This window comes from Lycium ferocissimum, chromosome 4, assembly GCF_029784015.1.
Source record: "Lycium ferocissimum isolate CSIRO_LF1 chromosome 4, AGI_CSIRO_Lferr_CH_V1, whole genome shotgun sequence".
In the NCBI taxonomy this organism is placed as follows: domain Eukaryota; kingdom Viridiplantae; phylum Streptophyta; class Magnoliopsida; order Solanales; family Solanaceae; genus Lycium; species Lycium ferocissimum.
This window is the reverse complement of record NC_081345.1, coordinates 22,536,522-22,558,724: the sequence shown is the minus strand read 5'-3', so window position 1 is coordinate 22,558,724 and position 22,203 is coordinate 22,536,522. Positions and strand designations below refer to the sequence as shown.

General features: G+C 35.7%; 2 protein-coding genes across 2 annotated transcripts; one reads left to right on the top strand and one right to left on the bottom strand.

The window, feature by feature from the left end:
- Positions 1-796: 796 nt before the first annotated feature.
- On the top strand, positions 797-12,607 carry LOC132051850 (auxin efflux carrier component 6). Its single transcript, XM_059443098.1, has 7 exons — positions 797-1,440; positions 2,078-2,691; positions 5,374-5,575; positions 5,868-5,953; positions 6,094-6,251; positions 11,557-11,633; positions 12,184-12,607. Exons 1-7 carry the CDS (start codon positions 1,016-1,018, stop codon positions 12,248-12,250), a joined length of 1,629 nt encoding a protein of 542 aa, XP_059299081.1. The 5' UTR covers positions 797-1,015; the 3' UTR covers positions 12,251-12,607.
- Positions 12,608-20,468: 7,861 nt separating this feature from the next.
- On the bottom strand, positions 20,469-21,575 carry LOC132053823 (uncharacterized). The gene is made up of 2 exons (XM_059445923.1): positions 21,424-21,575; positions 20,469-21,279 (listed from the first exon to the last, which is right to left on the bottom strand). The coding sequence occupies exons 1-2, from the start codon at positions 21,573-21,575 to the stop codon at positions 20,469-20,471; spliced, it is 963 nt and encodes a 320-aa protein (XP_059301906.1).
- Positions 21,576-22,203: the final 628 nt, after the last annotated feature.

Here is a 22,203-nt window from a genome sequence, read left to right as displayed (position 1 = left end):
GAAAAAGAAAAAAGTACCAGAAAGGTTAATTAAACTTTCATCTAAGTTTGACTCTTGAGGGTTTATAATGCCTAGACAGAGTGAGTTGAATGTGTACTACCTTTTATTCCGAAAATAGGGCCCGTTTGGCCATAAATACCAAAAGCCTTTTCATTTTTTTTGGAATTTTTGAAGTTGGAGTGGAGTTGGAGTTGTGTGTTTGGCCATAGTTTTTAAAATTATAGTTTTTGGTAAAATGTAGTGTAAAAAATTGAAAATTTTTGAAAAACAAGTTTTTTAAATTTTTATATTAGGAATACAACTCCGGAAAAAAGTGAATAATTTTTATGGCCAAACGCTAAAAGTAAAAAAAAGTGAAAAAATTTTCCGAAAAAAAGTGAATAATTTTTATGGCCAAACGCCCACTAAGATTTTCAAATTTCGGAATTATAGGAAGATGTAGTTTTACTTTTAGACTTTTTTGTTCAGAAACTTTTGCGTTTCCAAAGAATACAATTTGTTTTTCAAATTATCGTTCTAAGATTCGTTTAAAACTTATAATTGAGCAATGTTTAATCAATACGTACAATGACAATGTTATTTCACTTGTCAGCGTACTACATATAATTCTCATTTAATCAAGATTACTCACGTCACTATATATAATTCACTTAACCTTTATAAATTGATATAAGTAATTTGGTGTAAACATTCGGTGCCAGTTTGAATTAACTTGATACCATTGAAGAGTTTTAAAAGCTTTATAGTACATCGTTTCTTTTGTTGTTTTAAAAGCAAAATTAAACACTTGCCGCTTATAAGAAATTTCTCCATATAATATGTTAAAGAACCAATCATTGAATCGACCAACCACTAATCCCAGTGCAAAGTAGTAATTTAAGAATCTCATTAACGTACATCCAAAGTTTCAAAATAGGTAATTTAGTCTTCAATATTCTATATAAGCTCATTTCACTTTCCTTGCTATTACACCGAAAGGGGAAAATAGAGAAGAGACATACTTATAATTTAGAAGATGATAGGTGCAAATGATTTTTACAAAGTAATGTGTGCAATGGTGCCATTATACTTTGCTATGCTGGTAGCATATGGTTCAGTGAAATGGTGGAAGATATTCTCACCAGAGCAATGCTCCGGCATCAACCGTTTCGTCGCGGTATTTGCCGTTCCGGTGCTATCCTTCCACTTCATATCTCAGAACAATCCTTACCAAATGGATACGAAGTTTATATTGGCTGATACTTTGTCAAAGATTTTGGTTCTTGTGTTGTTGTCACTTTGGGCTATTTGTAAAGGGCAGTTGGATTGGTTGATCACTCTCTTCTCTGTCTCAACTTTGCCTAACACTTTGGTTATGGGCATTCCTTTGCTTAATGCTATGTATGGTGATTTCACTCAAAGCCTCATGGTTCAGCTTGTTGTCCTTCAATGCATTATCTGGTACTAAAAATCCATCTCGATCCACTTTATATATGTTCTTCTTTACCTCTTTCTAGTTAATTTTCTTATTTTTTGGGGTAAATTTCATGTCTAGTCAGTCTCGTCTTTAGGGAAAGTAATACTCCTACTAAGTTTGGCCAAACTTCTAGGAAGCCAAATTTTTCTTTAAAAAAGTTTATTTTAGAAAGTTAAGGTTCAGATTAAGCTTTTACGAAAAAAACAAGTGTTTTTGAGTACTTTTGAAACCTTAGCCAGCACAAATTGCAGCTATAGTATTGATAAAGTGTTTCTCAAATTCATTAACCAAACACGCTACTTTCCAAAAGTATTTTTTCAAAAAACACTTTGGACAAAAAGTATTTTCAAAATAAAGGTCCTACACGAAGTGTCTGAGGATATGATGATTAATGCATCGTGGAAAAAAATAAGTAATGGAAGTAAAGTCATAAACTCTTCGAATCACAAGGATTAATTCGTTTTTCTGAAAGAGTTTTAGATTATTTCCTCTATACCGTTTTATACTAGCTAGTACATCTATGCATGTAGTAGTATCTTCTCTTGGATCCTTTTATTCCTTCACTTGTTTTAAATTTGATTAAAGAAAATTAACATTCCACCCTTTGGTGGTTTCATGCAGGTATACTTTACTGTTATTCCTGTTTGAATATAGAGCTGCCACCATACTAATCAAGAACCAATTCCCTGGCAATGCTGCCGCGGCCATAACCAAATTCGAGATCGACAACGATATCATCTCACTAGACGGCCGTAGTCCCCTTTGTACAGAATCAGAAATCGACAGAAACGGACGTATCCATGTCCGTATCCGTCGATCAACATCCTCCGCACCAGAATCCGCATTTTCATCCTCCATAGGCATCACACCTAGGGCATCAAATCTCTCCAATGCAGAAATCTTCTCCGTTCACACGCCTTTACAGGATATCCCGTTCGGACACGGGGACCTGGGCGTCGGGTTTCGTGCAGCGAGTAGTCCTAGGTTGTCCGGCGGCTACGCGTCGTCGGACCCCTGCTACTCGCTGCAGCCGACGCCAAGGGCGTCGAATTTCAACGAGTTGGACACGACTACGTGTACAACAACGGGGAATACCCCGATGTGGGTGATGTCCCCGGTGGCGGGGAAGGTGTGCAGGCAGCCGTCTCCATCAGCTAAAATGGCCGCGTGGGAGTCGCCAGGGAAGTCATGTCTAAATGGAGTCTCCAGACAAGGGTACAGAGATGATGTTGGAGGTACGCTACGGTGTTGTCAATTTATTTTTGTTTTGGTCTCTGGCATTGCTTTTTTGCATGACTCATGCAGGTGGTTTTCTTTTGTTATTCGATACCGCATTATGGTCCCTACCAATCAGGATTTGTGTCGCTCGTTAAAAGAGAAAATGCTTTCTGTTAATTTTTTTTTTCTACACACAAAACTCGAACATGAAATCTCTAATTAAAAATAAAGAGATTCACTCTATCACACTATAATCTTTATTACTGGTGAATCATTCGGATTGTAGTCATTAGCAAACTTTTCGTTTATTAACACTAACAATACATCCATGTAATGCAAAAAGAATGTGTCTTAGTTCCCTTTTCGCTAATTTACTTAATTAATAGTATATGAAAATTCCAAAAAAAAAAAAATGTAAAATAAAATAATCTTGTGTTGTTTTAAAATCTTTAAATCTTGTATTATATAGAAGTATATATCACTTTTTTTCTAAAACTAATAACAATGATTAGGAAAAATTATGCAGGTACTCCCTCAGTTCTAGTTTGTGATAGTTCCTTTATAATTTGTTCAGAAAAGAAAGAGCGTTTTCTAAATTTGAGAACGAGTTAACTTAATATTTTATTCTTTATGATAAATTTTTATAATTACACAAACCTTTATGAGATATTTAAGACTTGAAGCTTCAAAATTGAAACAGAGAGAATACTATTTTTAGAGCATCTCTTCAGAAGAAGTATATATAGCAGTAATATTAATTATAACTACGTGACTAATTACTTTTAAGGAGGAAGAACGAAGAATATGAACAAAAATGAAGCATGCTGATCCCAAGAATGCAATTTTTTTTTTTTTAAAAAAAAAAAAAAATGTCGTTTAGGCAAATATATTAAATCAAGATTCAAGGGTTCCCTTTGACTGGCCAAAATATATAACATAGATGTGTTGCTTTCTTGTTTGCATGCCTAGAATAAAGTTGTCCCCATATTCTCAGATGTTGTCTCGTTCTCACTCTCTCATATTTCTTACTCTGTCCACCAGACATATCACCTGTGACCTGACCTATCAATACAACAAATTGGCTGATTCTTATTATGAGTCAAAAATCTTTAATAGATTCCACCTGTCAAAGTACCTGAATTATTATACTACTCTGTTTTCTTTTTTAATTAAATAGAATTTACCAAATTGAATTTGTATATTATTGTTTCAAACTTTCAATATAATCTGTGCATAGTATTTATATGTCAGATAAAATTGCTATTCCAATATGTTGTATACTTTAATTGGTTGGTCCCATCCCTCAAAATTTTCACTTTTCCCGTCTCAATATATATGTGATACTATTAGTCTGGACAAAGTTTAAGACAAAAGTGAAGTTTCGAAACTTTTCATCGAAAACAATCTTTAAACATTTACATGACGTTAGATCATCTTATTAATGAAATAATGACAATACAAGGGAGACGCCTCCTGAAGGCTAATTACATAAGAAAAAGTATTGAATATTGCACTAAAGGTAAAATGAAAATTTTAAAATTAGCTTGTTTTTAAATATAGAACTATATATAATATTTTCTCTTTGGGACGACATGTAGGAATAATTGAAAAAAGTCCAAATTAGTTGGTGAACTTAGTAATAGGAGACTAATATCTAGCTTGGTTTGGAAGTATGTTAAATATGTAATTTCTCAAAGCACTGAGTTAATAATAGTGATGATATAAGTATCTAGGCCCCCTTCTATTGAGAAGTGGTAACTCGAAGAGTTTCTTACTTGAACCATTGATACAAATGTACAAGGCTAATTTTCACGTGTCACTTTTTCTATTTTTCCCAAACAGGGACTTGTCTGTCCTGAAAACAGTGCAATACTGCAATCAATAGAATCGAATTTTTTTTTTTTAAAAAAAAAACTATGGATATAAGTAAAAGAAAATATAAAATGGAAAAAGCTAAAAGGGAAATGAGTCGACAATTAATTGCCCAAATAATTTCCTCTTAAATATATAATGGGCAAATAATAATTGGACCAGACTTCAATATATAGACAATATCATTACTTTAAAGCACGTGTGTTTTGATGGAGAGACTTATTTGATAGAGCGCACTTGCAATCTCCTACTACTAAAACACTTTGATGAATGATGATCTCTCCACTCCAATATTGTTGCCGGCCTTTTCTTACTCTTTCTAATTACCTGCTTCGTTTTTTCAACTAGACTTACGTTTTGGGTTAACATATATAAGTAATAGTACTATTGTGTTGCTTTTAATAATTTGATAAAATTATCTTGTGTAGCCATCAAGGGTTATAATGGGATGGATGAATTTTTGTACACTTTTAAGTCAATTCGGGTTTGACCGTTTGAGCCCGAGAATAAAGAATTGTCTTGTAGGGAGCACTCCTCCTTGTCCGTGAGGGCACAATTGGAGGAAAAAGATCCAGAAATAGCTACCTTTTAGCGTTTGTAAAATTAGTCATTACCGTGAAGTTTTAAATTCCACAAGTGAAACTCCATGACGTTTTTGGTGTTTTACTTGTGGATTTGAAACTCCTAGTGGCTACATTTTAAAGACGAAAGTGGCAATGAGTACTATTCTACGAATTTGGATTAGTCAGGCCAATAAAGAATACGAGATATAGTTACACAAAAAAATTGTTTATCACTAACAGCTACTTATGATTTGTTTAATCCAGAAAAGGAAATTAGCTTCAGAGATATTTCAAATTTCCCAGTGCAAGGAGGAGCTGCAGATTCAGCAAATAACATTAAACAAGAAATGCCAAATGCTTTAGTCATGCTAAGGCTCATTATTGTTATGGTTGGGAGAAAGCTTTCACGTAATCCAAATACTTACTCCAGTATTATAGGACTTCTCTGGTCTCTTATCTCATTCAGGTAAGTTCGTTAAACTCCCTTTTACAGTTGTTGTACTAGTATGTAATATAAAAACTTAATAATAAAGGTCATTTAATAGTTTTACATAAATTATTTTTCAGTTAAATTGCTTGTTTGGCATGGTATTCAATAAAGGGTCATTTTCAGTTTCCATGATGTCAAAGTTCAAATGATGGTTCTACCTGTTCAGAAGTCAAATAGAGGGACTAAATTTTAGTGTAATCAGAAAAGAAAAGAAAAAGTCTTTTACTTTTCCTTGAATCATAACAAAGTTATCTAACTTTTTGAGCAGATGGAATGTGGGGATGCCAAGTTTGGTGAAATATTCCATTAAAATAATTTCAGATGCAGGTCTTGGAATGGCAATGTTCAGCTTAGGTATGTCACATAATTACCAAAGTTTACGTCAATATATCCCAACCTTTTGTGATTAGTAACTTGGTATTTAATGACATTTTTGAACAACTATTTTATAAAATGTGATAAGAATATTCAACATGGCTATGAAATTTTTATAGGGTTGTTCATGGCACTTCAACCTCGAATAATTGCGTGTGGCACGAAAATGGCAGCAATAGGGATGGCCATAAGATTTATAGGTGGACCTGTAGTAATGTCAGCTGCTTCTGTAGTCGTTGGCCTTAGAGGAGTTCGACTTCATACTGCAATTGTACAGGTATATTATAACTATGACTTTAATTTATATACATCAACCGATAGTGTATATGATTTTTTTTACATTATCAAGTCACTCAAGAGATATTTATGGGAACCTTTCATAAAAAGTGAAATTTGTATTTTCGAAATAAGGCAAGTTACCTACTACAATAGATGAATGTGATCTGATAATGTAAAAACTTTTAAATTATTGGTCTTTGAGTTCGTTCTAAGTTGAACATTGATAATTGACTTAAATGGTTAGAATTGGATACTTTTCATTATGCATAAGCTGTACAATATATAGGATTACAAAGATATGGGAAGATATTTACAATCCCAAAGAATATGCTACTACAATCACATAGAATATTCTAATTGATTTATACTTTAAAAACAGATCTACACCTAAAAGGAAAGCCAACTAATTTCCCTAAATAATGCTAACACTCCCCCTCAAGATGGAGCATAAATGTCATGTATGCCCATCTTGACAAGTGAGTAATTAAAGGCTTGTCTGGATACAACTTTAGTTAGAACATCAGCCAACCGCTCTAAGGTCTTCACATATGGAACTTCAATTGTTTTATCCTCAAACTTCTCATATATGAAATTACGGCCAATCTATACATGTTTAGTGCGATCATGTTGAATTGGGTTTTCTGCAATTTTAATAGCTGACTGGTTGTCGCAAAACAATTTCGTAGGTTCATCGAGCGAAAAACCAAACTCCCCCATAAGTCGTTTCAACCACAGTAATTCTTGGATACCTTTGACCATTACTTTGTATTCATCTTCCGCACTAGACAATGAGACAATCTTTTGTTTTTTACTCTTCCAAGTAACTAGGTTACCTCCGACGAAAGTGAAATACCCGGTTGTTGAGCGTCGCCTTTCTCCTTTTGCACCCAATCCGAATCGCAATAACCCATAATTTTTGTATGGTGATTCTCAGAAAACATGAGGCCTCTTCCTGGTGCTAATTTCAAGTACCGCATCATTCTAATAACTGCATTCATATGAACGTCACTTGGATTATGCACAAATCGACTTACCACACTAACCGCATAAGCAATATATGGTCGTGTGTGTGATAAGTATATCAAGCGTCCCACTAATCTTTGATATCTCGCTTTGTTAGTAGGAACTTGATCAGGAAGTTTCTCTAAGTTATGATTTTGTTCAATCGGTGTATCAATAGGTTGACAACCTAACATACCAGCCTCCTTTAACAAATCAAGAACATATTTGCGCTGAGATAAAAATATTCCTTTTTTGGACCTAATAACTTCAATACCCAAGAAATACTTTAATCTGCCTAGAACTTTCATATCAAACTCATTGGACAAGCAAGTCTTCAATTTTTTCATCTCACCAACATCATCACCAGTAACAATCATGTCATCAACATAGATGATAAGAACAGTTATCTTACCATTTTGTCTCTTCAAAAATAAGGAATGATCCGCGTTGCTCTGAGTATAACCGTATTTCTTCATCGCTAGTTGGAACCTTCCAAACCATGCTCTAGGCGATTGCTTCAAACCATGCAATGCCTTTTTTAGCTTGCTAAATTTGTATTGCCCAAAGTGTTGTAACCAGGAGGTATGCTTATATAAACTTCTTTAGATAAATCTCCATGCAGAAATGCGTTCTTCACATCATATTGCTGTAAAGGCCAATCAAGATTAGTAGCTATAGATAATAGAACATGAACAATACTTATCTTTACCACGGGCGCAAAAGTCTCCTGATAATCAACACCACAAGTTTGGGTAAAGACACGAGCAACTAGTCTTGCTTTGAATCTATCAATTGAACCATCCAGCTTGTGTTTCACTGAAAAAACCTATTTGCATCCGACTGGTTTCTTCCCTTCTGGTAACGTCACGATATCCCATGTCTGGTTTTTCTCTAGTGCTCGTATCTCCTCAGTCATGGATTCTGCCCATTTGGGGTCTTTCAATGCTTCTTCAAATCTTGTAGGGATTTTAACCGATGACATCTGATTCACAAAGCCTTGGATAACACTTGGTAAATGTCCACTAGAAACATAATGAGCAACAAGATATTTGAGTTCTTTTGGATTATCAGGGGAGTGTCTCTCTGGTGCTTTCTCTCGATTGGTCCGAGGAGGTAACTGATACCCATTCCTGTTATCATCACTAGAAACCACTGGTGGAGTGTCATCAATTAAATTGTTAGTATTAATTTCCTCAGAATTAACATATGCCTCAGGAACACCATCAGCAGGAACAATATTGGGGGGGGGGGGGGGGAGGGGGGTACTCTAGGTACCGGCAGAGGGGGATTTTTCACTCTCTTGTTGTATGCTTTGGCCGAGAATGCCAGGGTCCGGATTTGTTGAGCTAAGCCATAAATTATCTGAAGTTGTACCACCGTTATCAGGTAGTAACACCATCCAATTATGCTCTTCAACCTTATTCTCCCCCTGAAGAGAAGAATTGGATATCTCCGGAGAGAAATACATCTCTGTCTCAGAAAAAGTAACATCCATAGTCACGTTCAACCTTTTGGTAAGGGGATGGCCCTTTTTATGAGGTAAATATCCAACAAAGACACATCGTAATGCACATGGATCAAGCTTTGTACGTTTGTGTTTAGGGAGATGAACAAAAACAACACAACCAAAAATTCGAGGTTCCAAGTTTAAGGTAGATGGGAGGTTAACAAAACTGGAGAGCTGATTTAAGGGAGTCTTAAATCGGAGAACACTTCTAGGTACACGATTTATTAAATAAACAACATACAAAATGGCATCCTCCCAAGATGCAGGTTGCTTATGAGAACTAATCAAACATGCACATGTGACTTTTAATAAATGACATTTTTTCTCTCTGCTACGCCATTTTGCTGAGGTGTAAAAGAGCATGTTGTTTCATGAATGATGCCATGATTTTGGAGATAAGACTGCAAAACTTGATTAACAAATTCTCCACCATTATCTGACCTAAGAACTTTTATTTTGGCCAAAATTGAGTTTGTATCGTCTTATGAAATGAGCGAAAGTATTCAGAAACACCACTTTTATTCTTCATTAGATAAAGTCATGTCATACGACTAAAATCATCAACAAAGATTACAAACCACCGATATCCAGATGAAGTAGGAATTGGAGAAGGACCCCACACATCAGAGTGAACCAATGCAAATGGGCCCCACACATCAGAGTGAACCAATGCAAATGGCTCAGTCACCTTACTAGTACTTAAAGGATAAGTAGCACGATCACTTTTAGCTAATACACAAACATCACAATGCAAATTAGAGAGATTGCAATCTGAAAACAAAGTTGGAAATAAGTGCTGAATGTAGCTGAAAGAAGCATGACCAAATCTTCAATGCCACATCCATATTTGGTGTTGTTTAGCAGAAGAGGAACCTTGACTTGTTAGAGCAACACCATGACATATATTCTCAACATAATAAAGCCTCCCCCCCCCCCTCTATTACTACCATGCCCAATAATTTCCTTGCTGTTGAGGTCCTGAAAAATGCAAAAATGAGAATATATTAATACTTGACAATTTAATTGTTGAGTTACTTGAGACACAGACAATAGATTATTTGATAGTGAAGGAACATATATTGTATGCTCTAAAGATAAGGAGGATGTCAAAACAACAGTTCCAGCACTAGTAACCGGAGATGATACACCATTTGCATTGGACACATGTCAACGATATGGTTTATTAGGAGCCTGTAGAAGCGACTGATCAAAGGTCATGTGATCAGTGGCTCCGGAGTCAATCACCCATCCCGTGTCTTTGTCAGAATCCATATTAATGAGAGCTGATCCAATATTACCTGATAAGTGGTTGACTATATGTAAATCAGAATCACCAGTTTCAGTTGAAACCAAAGTCGTTCCAGCAGTTGGCAATGATGTGCTAGATGAAACCATTACAACAGCTTTTCCGTCATATTTGTTACCATCCTTTCGTCGTTCCGGAGACTTCTTTTCATTTAAACCATCCCACTAATCTGGATATCTATGTAATATAAAATAATATTCAACAACATGTTTAGAATTGTCACAATGAGTACAACCCTTTTCACCATTGCTATGAGCTTTTGAATGGTATTTTCCATTATGGGTCAAAGAATTAACTTTTGCTGCCATAGCCATAATGGGATCTGTATTATTGTTTAACATAGTGTCTCCTCCGTTGTTCTTCACTTCGAACCATAGCAAAAGCAGATTCTGAATTGGGAAAAGGATCTGTGCAAAGAATATCACTTCGAACACGATCATCAATATCATCCAGACCAGCCAAGAAGATATACAGACGTTCTTCTTCAATTTCCTTCAGGCAGCCTTAACAACATTAGGTTGTGTGAAAGAGATTGGCTTACGATGATCCAGTTCTTGCCATATTTTGCGCAAATCTGCAAAGTATGTGGAAACTTATTTTCCCTCTTGTTTCATACGCATTTTTTGACAAGATAGATCATAAATAACTGATTTATCAGCCCCTTCATAATAGGTTTGAGACACGGTGTCCCAAATATTCTTGGCCATCAGAAGACGAACAAATAAACTCATAATGTCGGGTTCCATGGCACCGATGAGCCAACTTTTAACAATAGCATTATCCATATTCCACTTTTCATACGTGGCATCACTGGTGGGAGGCTCTTTAATTGTTCCCGACAAATATCCCAATTTTCCATGACTTGCAACAAACATCTCAACAACTTGAGACCCAAGAGAATAATTTTTGCCATTGAGTTTCACACCAAAAGGAATGGCTTGTAATATATTTAGGATACAAAAGGATAATATCAGAGAATAAACAGTTGCTACTGATACTAACTTAAATGGTTAGAATTGGATACTTTTCATTATGCATAAGCTGTACAATATATAGGATTACGAAGATATATATGGGAAGATATTTACAATCTCAAAGAATATGCTACTACAATCCCACAGAATATTCTAATTGATTTATACTTTAAAAATAGATCAACACCTAAAAGGAAAGCCAACTAATTTCCCTAAATAATGCTAACAAATTGCGTTATCAAATTTAATTTAAACAGTCATGACATAGAAGTTTGGACATTTATGTTTAATAAATGTACGTGCTACATGTTTGTTTCCGTGATCATATGGATGATCAGTGATGACTTTTACTTTGTTATTTGTTCAAACCACAAGGCTTTTAGTTATTGTCGCCCAACTGTAGAGAAATTTTCACTAGAAGAACTTTGCAAATATCATAAGTTTAAATAAATGAAGGTAAATTGCATATATAAAACTCTAATACAAATCTAATTTTCTACCAAATATTGATCAGGCAGCTCTTCCCCAAGGTATCGTTCCATTTGTCTTCGCAAGAGAATATGGATTGCATCCCGACATACTAAGTACTGGGTAAGTTGATCTTATTTATTATTTAGAAAATTAAAAGAAGATAATATTAACAATGTGTTCTTATATTTCAAACTACTAATTGTAAAGAAAACCTTTTTGACAACCGGAAGAAACCATATTAATTAGGCAGCAACATTTAATTAAGGGTAGTTTAATCAAAATACCTATATTTTTTTTTCCAGGAGTTAATATTTCTTAAGGGGTATGCAAAAAGCTAAATGAACACTTATTTTGAACCGGAGTTTCATTTTTCACTCGTTTTCTCCTACTCTAGTTAATTGCCATGTCTCTAGCCTGTGGTAGATTTAAATATATTCTTAATTAATAGGGTAAAGTTAAGATAAATTTATCTTTTGAAAATAAATTAAAATTTGGTGAATGGGAGATCTATAAATGCGAATTTCTTCATGACATTTTTCGCATCTCAATATAAGAAAGGAAAAATCTTAGTCATATTTTAGTATATGATTAACCAAAGAGAATTAAAAAGTGATAATTTCTTCGGAAAAGAATTATAATTTTGAAATGACTTAATTCTCTTCTTTTACAGGGTTATATTTGGGATGCTGGTTTCATTACCAGTAACCCTCCTTTATTATATACTTTTAGGGCTATGAAGGAAAATGTGAAGAAAATCAAGAAAATCTTTGCTCCCCATGCGGATAATGATTGTGTATTACTTTGACCTAACCAGCACTTTGACAAGTAGTACTAATTATTTAGAGTACTCATACATCGGTCAAGTTCCTTTTCTTGGGTTCCGATTTTGTAAAAGCTATGGAGATTGACTTATTAAAAATCATCACTATTACCCATTATTACTGTCGACTTAGATAGTGATAGCAAAATTATGTAAAAGATCTTTTTGGCCAAGAAAATTACTCCTGTTTTCTCTAGTGCAATATAGGTTAGTGGTAACCGAAAGGGAATAATTATTATTATGTTCTTGTAAGCATAATTATTTCTCTCTGATATTCTGTGTCTTCTTGAATGGCTTGATTATGTTGCGTACAATGATGAAACGCTCGTTCAAATATTCAGACAAAGAAGTTTCAAAGGCGCATTTTTTTTCTAATAAACAAGTAGCTCACGCTTGACATGACGGCCTGTTGTAATTAAAGTTAGTTGTTATGGCATATTAGTCACTTCAATTACTGTTGTTGCATTGTTTTTTTCTTTTTTCTTTTTAATTTCAAAAAAGTTATTTTTATTACACAAGGCGGGTGGGGGAATGGAAAATGGAGAGAGGATTACAAGGCGGAAAATCAAACCCTTACCAACAAGGTGAACGTTCAGGAAGCCAAATAACTGAGCTACTAAAATCCTCTTGTTGTTGCATTGTTTGCTTGTGCTATAAGCTCAAAGGTTTTGTATTAGATTTCTACGGAAAAATAACCAAATTTTTTTTGTTAAAACGGCAAGCATGTCCTATGCTTTGTATATGGATTTGGGGCATTTTTGTAATAACAATAAATGGATCAGTTTTATTGGTGATAGACATATAGTAGCTTGGTAAAAACTTACCCACACTGGGAGTACACCAAATCAATTGGGTGTCTTAACGAATTTGACCCTTTTACGACCATCAACTTTCTTTTTCCTTGTTATAGCATATTTATCCAAGCTTTTAATACTAAAAGTGTTTATTTTTCTAAAAAAGAAAAGTAAAATATACTTATTTTAGAGAATGGGGGTGTTTGCTATGTTATACTGGTGAAAATAAGTGATTTTTGAGTAATGGTAAAAGTCGTTAATATAATTATCAGCTTTTAAGTAGAAGTTGCCAAAAGTAGTTTATTCCAAATATAGGTGCTTTTGAATTTTTTTTTTTTTAGAACAAGATTACTCATATAAAAATTCAATTTTTCCAAATTAATTAGTAGTGTTAACTTTTTTCGTAGTTTAACACTTAAAAGCACTTTGAAAATACTAGTCAAACACATATTAATTATAACAAAAGCACTTCTCAAATGATTTAGCAAAACACTTAAAAAATATTAGCCAAATACAAACAAACTAGTTAATATGCCCGCGCTTCGCGCGGTCGTATAAGACATCTTTAAATCTACAAAATATATCAATTTGTGAAAATAGTCGAGATAGAAAAAATAAAGTTTTCAGCAGATTTTGACTTTGAGAAGACATAAAAGCATGATACGTAGCCATAGATGATATCTTAGAGCTTTAGACGATCTGTTGGAAGGTATGATCCCTGAACTTCTTTACAATACAAGTGACCAAATTGGAGCTAATTCATTTGCAACCAATATCAGAGCAATATAAACATTGTTCACTTTACCCAGTGAGTTCAATGCTTACTGTAAATAAATTGAAAATTAACATATTCTTTTGGAGGTGTTACTAAAGAATAACGCATTCACTTATCAAATAATAATGACACACATTTGTTTGGATTACTTGATGTGTGTATATAAGCTTTTCTCACAATACCTGCCTCACTTTAGTACTAACTGAGCTTGTTCAATGGCAATAAATGAGCTTATCTTTTAATAACAGTTGCAAGACTTCTTTGTTACTCGACACACTTTTTTGTATACCTTTCACAATATGTGTAACTTTTTCCTGTAGGACTATTACCCATTTCACGGTGTCTCATATTTGCAATCTTTTGTAGTTGCATTGGAGGGTTATAACTTGAATGTACAGCTGTACCTGCACTAGAATCATACTTGTATTATTACTAAGAGGCACTAACTTCATACTTGTAAGACTACAATACAAATATGTTGTACATCCATATTCGAAACAACAAATGGAAAATCAAAAGATGTTTTACACTTCAATATTGAGTGCAGAATATTTGACACCAAGATTAATAAGACATAGTTAAGGTAAGAGAAAGATTCTCAATCATCATACCCAATTCAAGGAAAACCTTGTCAAAATATACAAAGTGAGTAGAACCTAGCACAATTTACAAATGCATTTCAAATGAAAAGTTGATATGGTTTTCCCGGAAGCAAGCTGCTGGAGCGACATGTCTTGTGTGTCTCTTGTGTCATGTTGCTGATAAATGAACTTAAAAGATTTCTATTGGGGTGTTGACGGAATAAAATGATCTTCACAATCCGAACCTATTAGGAAAAATTAAAAAAAGTAAATGCAACATGCTAGCATCTTTTGTTCCAGCAACAAAGTTTAAAATTCTTATAATCTTGTTCCACCGCCTTAAGCAATCGCTCCTTCCATATATGCTCATCTCCAAATATATGGTATTGACACGTCCGTCTTCAATTTCAAAGAACACAATTAATTATCAAGTACTGCACAAATATTGAACAAAGAACTCTAAGCAAGGAATCACAATTTTTTTGCCTGAAATTTTTCAAACTTTTGGGTTCAAGTTCAACACTTATTTTAAACATGAAATCAATATAAGGCTGGAACCAGACCAATTAGACTGATCATCCATCAACCAATCTAGTGGATATCTAAATCTTATATATGGATGGAGCTACTAATAGTTTTTATTACTCGTGTGCCTAATAAGTCCAATTCTCAAGACTCCGCAATAGTTTTTTTTTTGGTTCAGACATGCAAATTCAATGCATGCACTTTGATATAATATCTACATTTAAATACCTTGTCCGCTATTCCGCTTTCCAGTTCTAAGTTAATTGATTGACTAATAAATTTGGCAAGGTATCTCCAAGGCAATGGCAACCAATAGAAAGAAACACAAAAGCAGTTTTTCCCAAATTCACTCTTAGCTTTTGACGAACTAAGAATCTTAAACAGATAACAAAGATTTTTCTTTTAGGATTTTTCCAAAAGGTTTGTACTTTTATTTGAACTCTCAAATTGTGACACTCCTAACAAAGGTGAAAAATCAGATCAGACAACTTCGGAAAATAACAATTTAATAAATAGTTCTGTTTCTACAATAAAAGCTTACCCATATGATATAATTACTTAAAAGTGAAAAATCAGATCAAACAACTTCAGAAAATAATTTTTTTTTATAACATATAGCTCTGTATGTCAGCTTTGAGGAATCAAAAGAAACTACTACTGTGAGAATTTGTACAAAATAACAATGGGTAGGGGAATAAGAATCCAATAAAATTAGCAAAGAAAGGTAAAACTTAAGAGCAGAATTGTACCTTTTGATAATCCGAAACCTTCTTGAGTTATTACACACAGAATTTTCAGAGAATTAAACAATGTTGGTAAGCATTTAAAGTGGTAGTTTCATGCTCTATTTCCTGTCATCAGAAATAGTAGATAAGCGTATAATATAATAATTGTTTAATCATTTTATAGACTTTAACCTTGTAGTCAAGTCATTGTGAAAGTTAACAAACATGTTTCTAATCAGTTTATGTTTTTTTTTTTTTTTTCCTCCTTCAAAGAGTCATTTTTTAAATCATAATGAGAAGTGATGAAAGAAAAATGACCTCACAATCATCAGATGTATAGACATTTTTCAAGGTCAAATCCTCTCATTTAAAGGAGACCCCTTTTCAAAAACATGTAAAAGCTTTCTGCCTTTTGCTCCAGTGACTATGAATAAAGAGAAAGAGGAAAAGTTAGAAACACAGGCATACAAAGATGCCCAAACTCCAAGGCCGGCTAGGAGTAACAAATTGTCAGGACTCAATTTCACAAGGTCGCGCGGGCACCTACCTATCCTACCTCGGTAGGCGAACCCTTAATTCAACATTCACAAATCCAGTATATCTATATAGCGGAAGAAAATAAAGCAACGAAGCCTGTCATTTGTATATATAATAAATGCGGAAGTAATCATAAACCACCCCAGTATCTGGTCTGGTCATACAAGAGCACTAACTAAATACTACAAGTCTGAAGATGAAAAAGTCTCATAATACAATTGTCTCGAAATAAGAGTAAGACAAGTAAGTAAGGAAAAGAGCATCCGGGCAGCGGCCGCCATCGTGCTCACCTTGGAATGACTCTATAGCAACCTCGCCGATCAGCTGCGAGGGAAAAGAGTGAACCTGTCTAATACTCTGCATCCATAAAAGAATGCAACAAGCGTAGGTCAGTACAAAACAACGGTACTGGTAGGTATCATAGGCCGACTAAGACTAGTTGGCATATATAAAGACAATAAGGTAAAAGAAAACAAGTAAACGATAGAGTACAAGTCATGCTTTTCCACGTAATCACCGTTCATATCCAACCCTATGTGATAGCCACTAATCTCAATTGTCCCAACTATTCACCTCTATCAAACAAGTCTACCAGTACGAGCCAACCAACGTAGTCTAACTCATAAACAACCAAGAAGTATAACCAACACCATAACCAAGTCATAATCAACCAAGAAGTATAATCAAAGCAATGCCATATGTGGTATGAATGCAATGTGATGCAATGCAATGCCTCTACTCTTGTACTCCAAAGGCGGAATACCTCCACGCCTCAGCAGCATAATCCATGGGGGACCCGCGAAGTCCAAGCACTGTCTCTCTACACACAGCTCAGAGGACCAAATATCCAAAAGTCTCATAATATCGGTGTTCCATATCAGTCACTCCGCACACAGCTCAGAGGTGACTCAGTATTCAATATGTCTCAGAAAATATAAGTCACTCCGCACACAACCCAGAGATGACTCAGTATCTAATGCAATAGTGTATGCAGTATGAATATGATGCAAGTACATTATCAATGAATCATATTAGCCAACCGTGCCACACAGGGGCGCACAAGTAATATCATCATCAAGGCAACAAGATAAACTACAATGGAGTCACAATTGTCAATTCTACTAATAATCAAGTCTCATAATAACATCGTCATCAATGTTTCCTTCTCATTTCTATGATCAGTACCAATCACAAAGCGTAACAATTTAGTATCAGTATTTCCATGTCGGTCATTTCGTATCACACAGCCTAGAATGACCTGTCATCCCGTGTCACAAGCCTAGGATGACTCAATAATCTATATGCTATGAATATGAGTAGGAATATGGGACCATGCAAGTACAATCCGTGAACAATATCAAGTACAAGCCGTTCCAAACATAGTGCACCAATATCACAAATGATACATAACCGTGTTGTCAAAGTGCACCAATATCATCAGTAATGATCCACACAATAATCATAATGAATATCCAATTTCCATGACAATAAGGGCCAAATATCCCAAGATTGCTATACCAATAACAAGGCGTACACTAAGTACTAGTATCAATATCAAGAATTTCATTCTTCCGTTTGACTGCCAATTCACAAACAATCCACCAATTAATACACAACATACCAAACAAGGTCCTACGGAGTCTACAGGCCACAAGCCCGATCAAACAAGTCACAAGCAATACCAAACCCTAAGGCAACATCCAAGCCAAACTTAATACCCGAAGGTTTACATGAATCTCCGACTGTATTTTTTTTTTGGTAAATAAATGAAGTTTCATTACCAAATTTAGATAGGCAGTACAAATCATGACAGCTGAGTAATGGACAATGGCCCCCGTAACTTGACCAAAATTGCACTACAAGAACTCCTCATAGCACTAATACCAAAACAAATACAAAGGCACTACAAATTCTCAATTCAATCAATCTATACATGCACATCTATGTAGGATAAAAAATGAATTTGGCCAGCCATTGCGCAACCTTCAGCTTCATATTTCCACGGCAGTGGATTTCCTGAATAATTTGCTTCACTAGTTTATCAACGGGCTGTTGTGTACTTTGAATTATTCTTGAATTCCTTTCTTTCCAGCTTTAAAATACAGCAGCAGCAAGCGAAATCCTGTACACTTCGGTTCTAGCAGTCTTTCCTCTAGCATGCTTGGTAGCCCATGAGACTTCATCTTCCCAGCACTGATTTATTCTAGTGATTCCTTGCCATCTTAATAGCTTTTGCCATACTTGTCCCGAGAACGCACAAAGACAGAAAAGATGTGAATGGGATTCATCCACTACATCACATAGAGGACATACCTTTGTAGTAGCAACACCCCATTTACTCAACCTGTCCCTTGTATATAAATTACCATGAGCAGCCAGCCGAAGTGTGAAGATCCATTTAGGCAGCCCAATGTTATTGCAAACAAGTCTTCTCCACTCTACTTTAGGAAAGTCACCCCTCAATTTCAAATAGAATTGTTTTGTAGGGGAACTGGTTCATCTGAGCAATCTCAGTAATTATATATCCAGCTGCAGAGTAGTACTTACTCGCCTTCAACACCTTTTGCATGATCCATGAAGCCTGTTTGGGAGTATCTTTTAGTATATTCCTGTTCTGCCCATAGTAGCAATGAATCCATCTAACCCAAAGTTTATCTTTCTTCTGGCATATGTTCCACAACAACTTACTAATGGCAACCTTATTCCAAGAACAAATGTCCAATATGTTTAAGCCACCAGCAACCTCAGGTAGGCATACTTTACTCCATGCCAACAATGCTTTTTTAGATAACTCTGCTTCCCCGGTCCATATAAAACTTCGACATGTAGCTTCAATAACCTTAATTACTTTTTTTGGCAAAAACAAACACCTGGGCCCAAAACACTTGGACAGAGAATAAAACTGACTTGATTAATATTGTTCGCCCAGCATATGAGAGGAAATTAGTGGTCCAAGACTTGATCCTGTTAAGAATTTTGTCAAGGAGTGGCTAACACTATACATAAAACACCTTCTTTGTGCTAAGTGAGACACCTAAATATCGTATAGGTAGCTCCCCTTTAGTAAAACCCAGTAGCTCCAAAACCTCGTTCTCCTCTTCATTTGACATGCCCCCAAAGTAAACTGAACTTCTTGAAGTGTTAGCAATCAGCCCAGATGCCTTTGAGAAGCACTAGAACTGCTCAAACAAGTACTGCACAGACCCCATATCACCTCTACAAAACAACAACAAATCATCCGCAAACCCAAGCTGTATTAAGTTGATTCTAGCACACTTTGGGTGGAAATTAAAGTTTGGATTTTTCCCCAGTTGTTTAAGCAGCCTATTTAAATACTCCATGACCATGACAAATAAGAAAGGGGACATAGGATCCCCTTGTCTTAAGCCCTTCTTTACTTCAAAGGGTTCGGTAGGTTTCCCGTTGATGATAATAGAGTAGAAAACTGTTCTCAGATAGGTCATTACCCAACCAACAAATATACTAGGAAAATTTAAACCATTTAGCACTTGCTCAACAAAAACTCACTCAATAGAGTCATAAGCCTTCTGCATACCAATTTTTAGCATACACCTGGGGGACAGATGTTTCCTGCCATACCTTTTTGCTAATTCATGACTTAACAGGATGTTGTCAGTAATAACCCTCCCTGGGAGAAAGGCTACCTGACTCTGATCGATCAAAAAATTCATGACACCCTGTAGTCTTCTTGTAATCACCTTTGAAATCAACTTGTAATGCATAGTACAGCAAGAGATAGGTCTAAATTCCCTGATAGATGAGGGAGATTGTACCTTTGGGATCAGGGTTACTGTGGTGCAGTTTATAGCCTTATACATCCAGTTGGATTTAAAGAACTGTTTCATGGCCTCTATCACATCAGCCCCAATGGTAGGCTATGCCTTTTTGAAGAAGCAGGCGTTGAAACCATAGCATCTTGGAGCCTTTAGATCAGCAATATCCTGCAGGGCTAGCTGCACCTCTTCATTAGTGACTGGGGAAATGAGTGCTAATTGTTGCTTTCTGTTCAAGACTGGGCCATCCCTCATAATACTAGGGTCAATAGCAGGCAAGGAATCAGCCCTTGTACCTAACAATTTTTTTATAGAAACCAGTGACTTATTCCTCAATATCATTGTCAGATTGTATAACCGTACCACACATTGTTGTCAATCTCCTGATGTAGTTTTGGCCAGTTCTATTCTTGAGACAGGCATGGAAATATCTTTGAGTTTGTATCTCCTAACTTCAACCATTGTACTCTGGATTTCTGTCTGAGAATGCTTTCTTCAACTAATATCCACTTCTCAAGAGAAAGCTTAATTTCTTTTTCAGTGGCATATAATGTGGGATCGGAGAAGCAATCTCTAAGTTGTTCCTGAACTTCACTCAACTGTTGCCTGTAGCTCTGTATCCTCTGCTCGACATTTGAAAATTCTTGGTGATTCATTTTTTTCATCTCCTCCTTCATAAGTTTCAGTTTATTCCAAATAAGAGTCATATGACTCCCCTGCATTGGAGTATCCCAGACTTGTTTCACTACCTCGTGAAAATCTGTATGAGTTGTTAGGTGGTTTAGAAACCTAAATGGTCTTGCACTTCTTCTTTGATCGCTAGCAAATGTAACACACAGCATGGAATGATCAGAGAAGTAAGGATCAGTAGCTTCCACCTCCAAATGTGGCCACAAGTTCATCCACTCAGCATTAACAAGTCCCCTATCTATCCTACTATGGACATGAGAGTTTGTCCAGGTGTAGAATCTTCCCACAGTTTTCATCACAGTTAGGCTAGTTGTGTCCAGGAGTTGTTCAAAATCAGCTACTTCAGCATCCTGGATTGGACTACCTCCCATTCTATCATTATGTTTCAAAACAGCTTTAAAGTCCCCCATAACAAGCCAAGGTTGTTGGATATTAGGCTCAAGTCTCTGAATGTCTTGCCACAAAATTTTCCTATCATCAATGGTATGTAATCCATAAATGGCAGTGAAAGCAAAGTTAATATCACTGCTCAATTCATGAATGACACAATGTATTGTTTGGGTAGTAGTACTGAGCACAGTAACAACAACAATATTTTGGTCCCATACTAGCTAAATTCTCCCCCTTCCTGTACTTGCATAATTATTTGCCTAGCTCCAGGTAGGGAACACTTTTTTGATAATACTTGGTGCTTTTTGCTCAGTAACTCTATGTTCAGTAATGGCCATCACCACCACTTTCTCTTTATTCACTATCCTCATCATCTCTTTATGCTTATGAAGCTTATTGAATCCCCTCACATTCCATGTTGCAACTTTCATTTGGAAGGATTAGGGGGTTTAGTACCCCTGCTAGAACTACACTGGCTCTGCACACGATTGAAAGCAGCTTCAAATACCTGCTGGAATGTGGTATCCCTCAGTGGTGTGAAATCATTACTTATATCTGCCTCTAGCTGCTCTTCTGTAGGATTCGGCACTGGTTTTTTTCCAGCTGCCTTTCCATGAACTTGTATCCATCCCTCATTCACAGTAGGAGGGGAAGCACCCTCAGCGTTCACTACCACGTCCTTGGCCGGTTGTTGTTGTACCTTCCCATGCCAAACCTGTGCAGTTTTTCTTGGTTCTCTTTTGTTCTGCTTGGGTTGAACCTTTTTGGGTGGCTGCACTGTGCATATGTGCCCAATTTGGCAACAAACAGGACAGTATTGAGGCCACCACTCGTAGTCCACAACTTGGTCAAATGTTTTACCACTCGAATCAAGGATTTTAACTGATGTAGGTAGAGGGACAGTAATGTCCATTTCTATCATCACCCGAGCATAAGAAATCCTTTCTATTTTTGAGGTACACTCATCAACACAAAGAGGACTACCTAATCCACTAGCAAGACGACTAAGTGAATTAGGTTCCCAACAATTCAACGGGAGACTAGGGAACCTTACCCATA

Coding starts and splice junctions, on each gene's coding strand:
- LOC132053823 (XM_059445923.1), bottom strand. CDS start 21,575: ATGAAAGTTGCAACATGGAATGTGAGGGGATTCAATAAGCTTCATAAG. Junction 21,280..21,423: donor CCAAGTATTATCAAAAAAGT/GTTCCCTACCTG, acceptor TGAATTGAGCAG/TGATATTAACTTTGCTTTCA.
- LOC132051850 (XM_059443098.1), top strand. CDS start 1,016: ATGATAGGTGCAAATGATTTTTACAAAGTAATGTGTGCAATGGTGCCA. Junction 6,252..11,556: donor TTCATACTGCAATTGTACAG/GTATATTATAAC, acceptor AATATTGATCAG/GCAGCTCTTCCCCAAGGTAT. Junction 11,634..12,183: donor CCCGACATACTAAGTACTGG/GTAAGTTGATCT, acceptor CTTCTTTTACAG/GGTTATATTTGGGATGCTGG.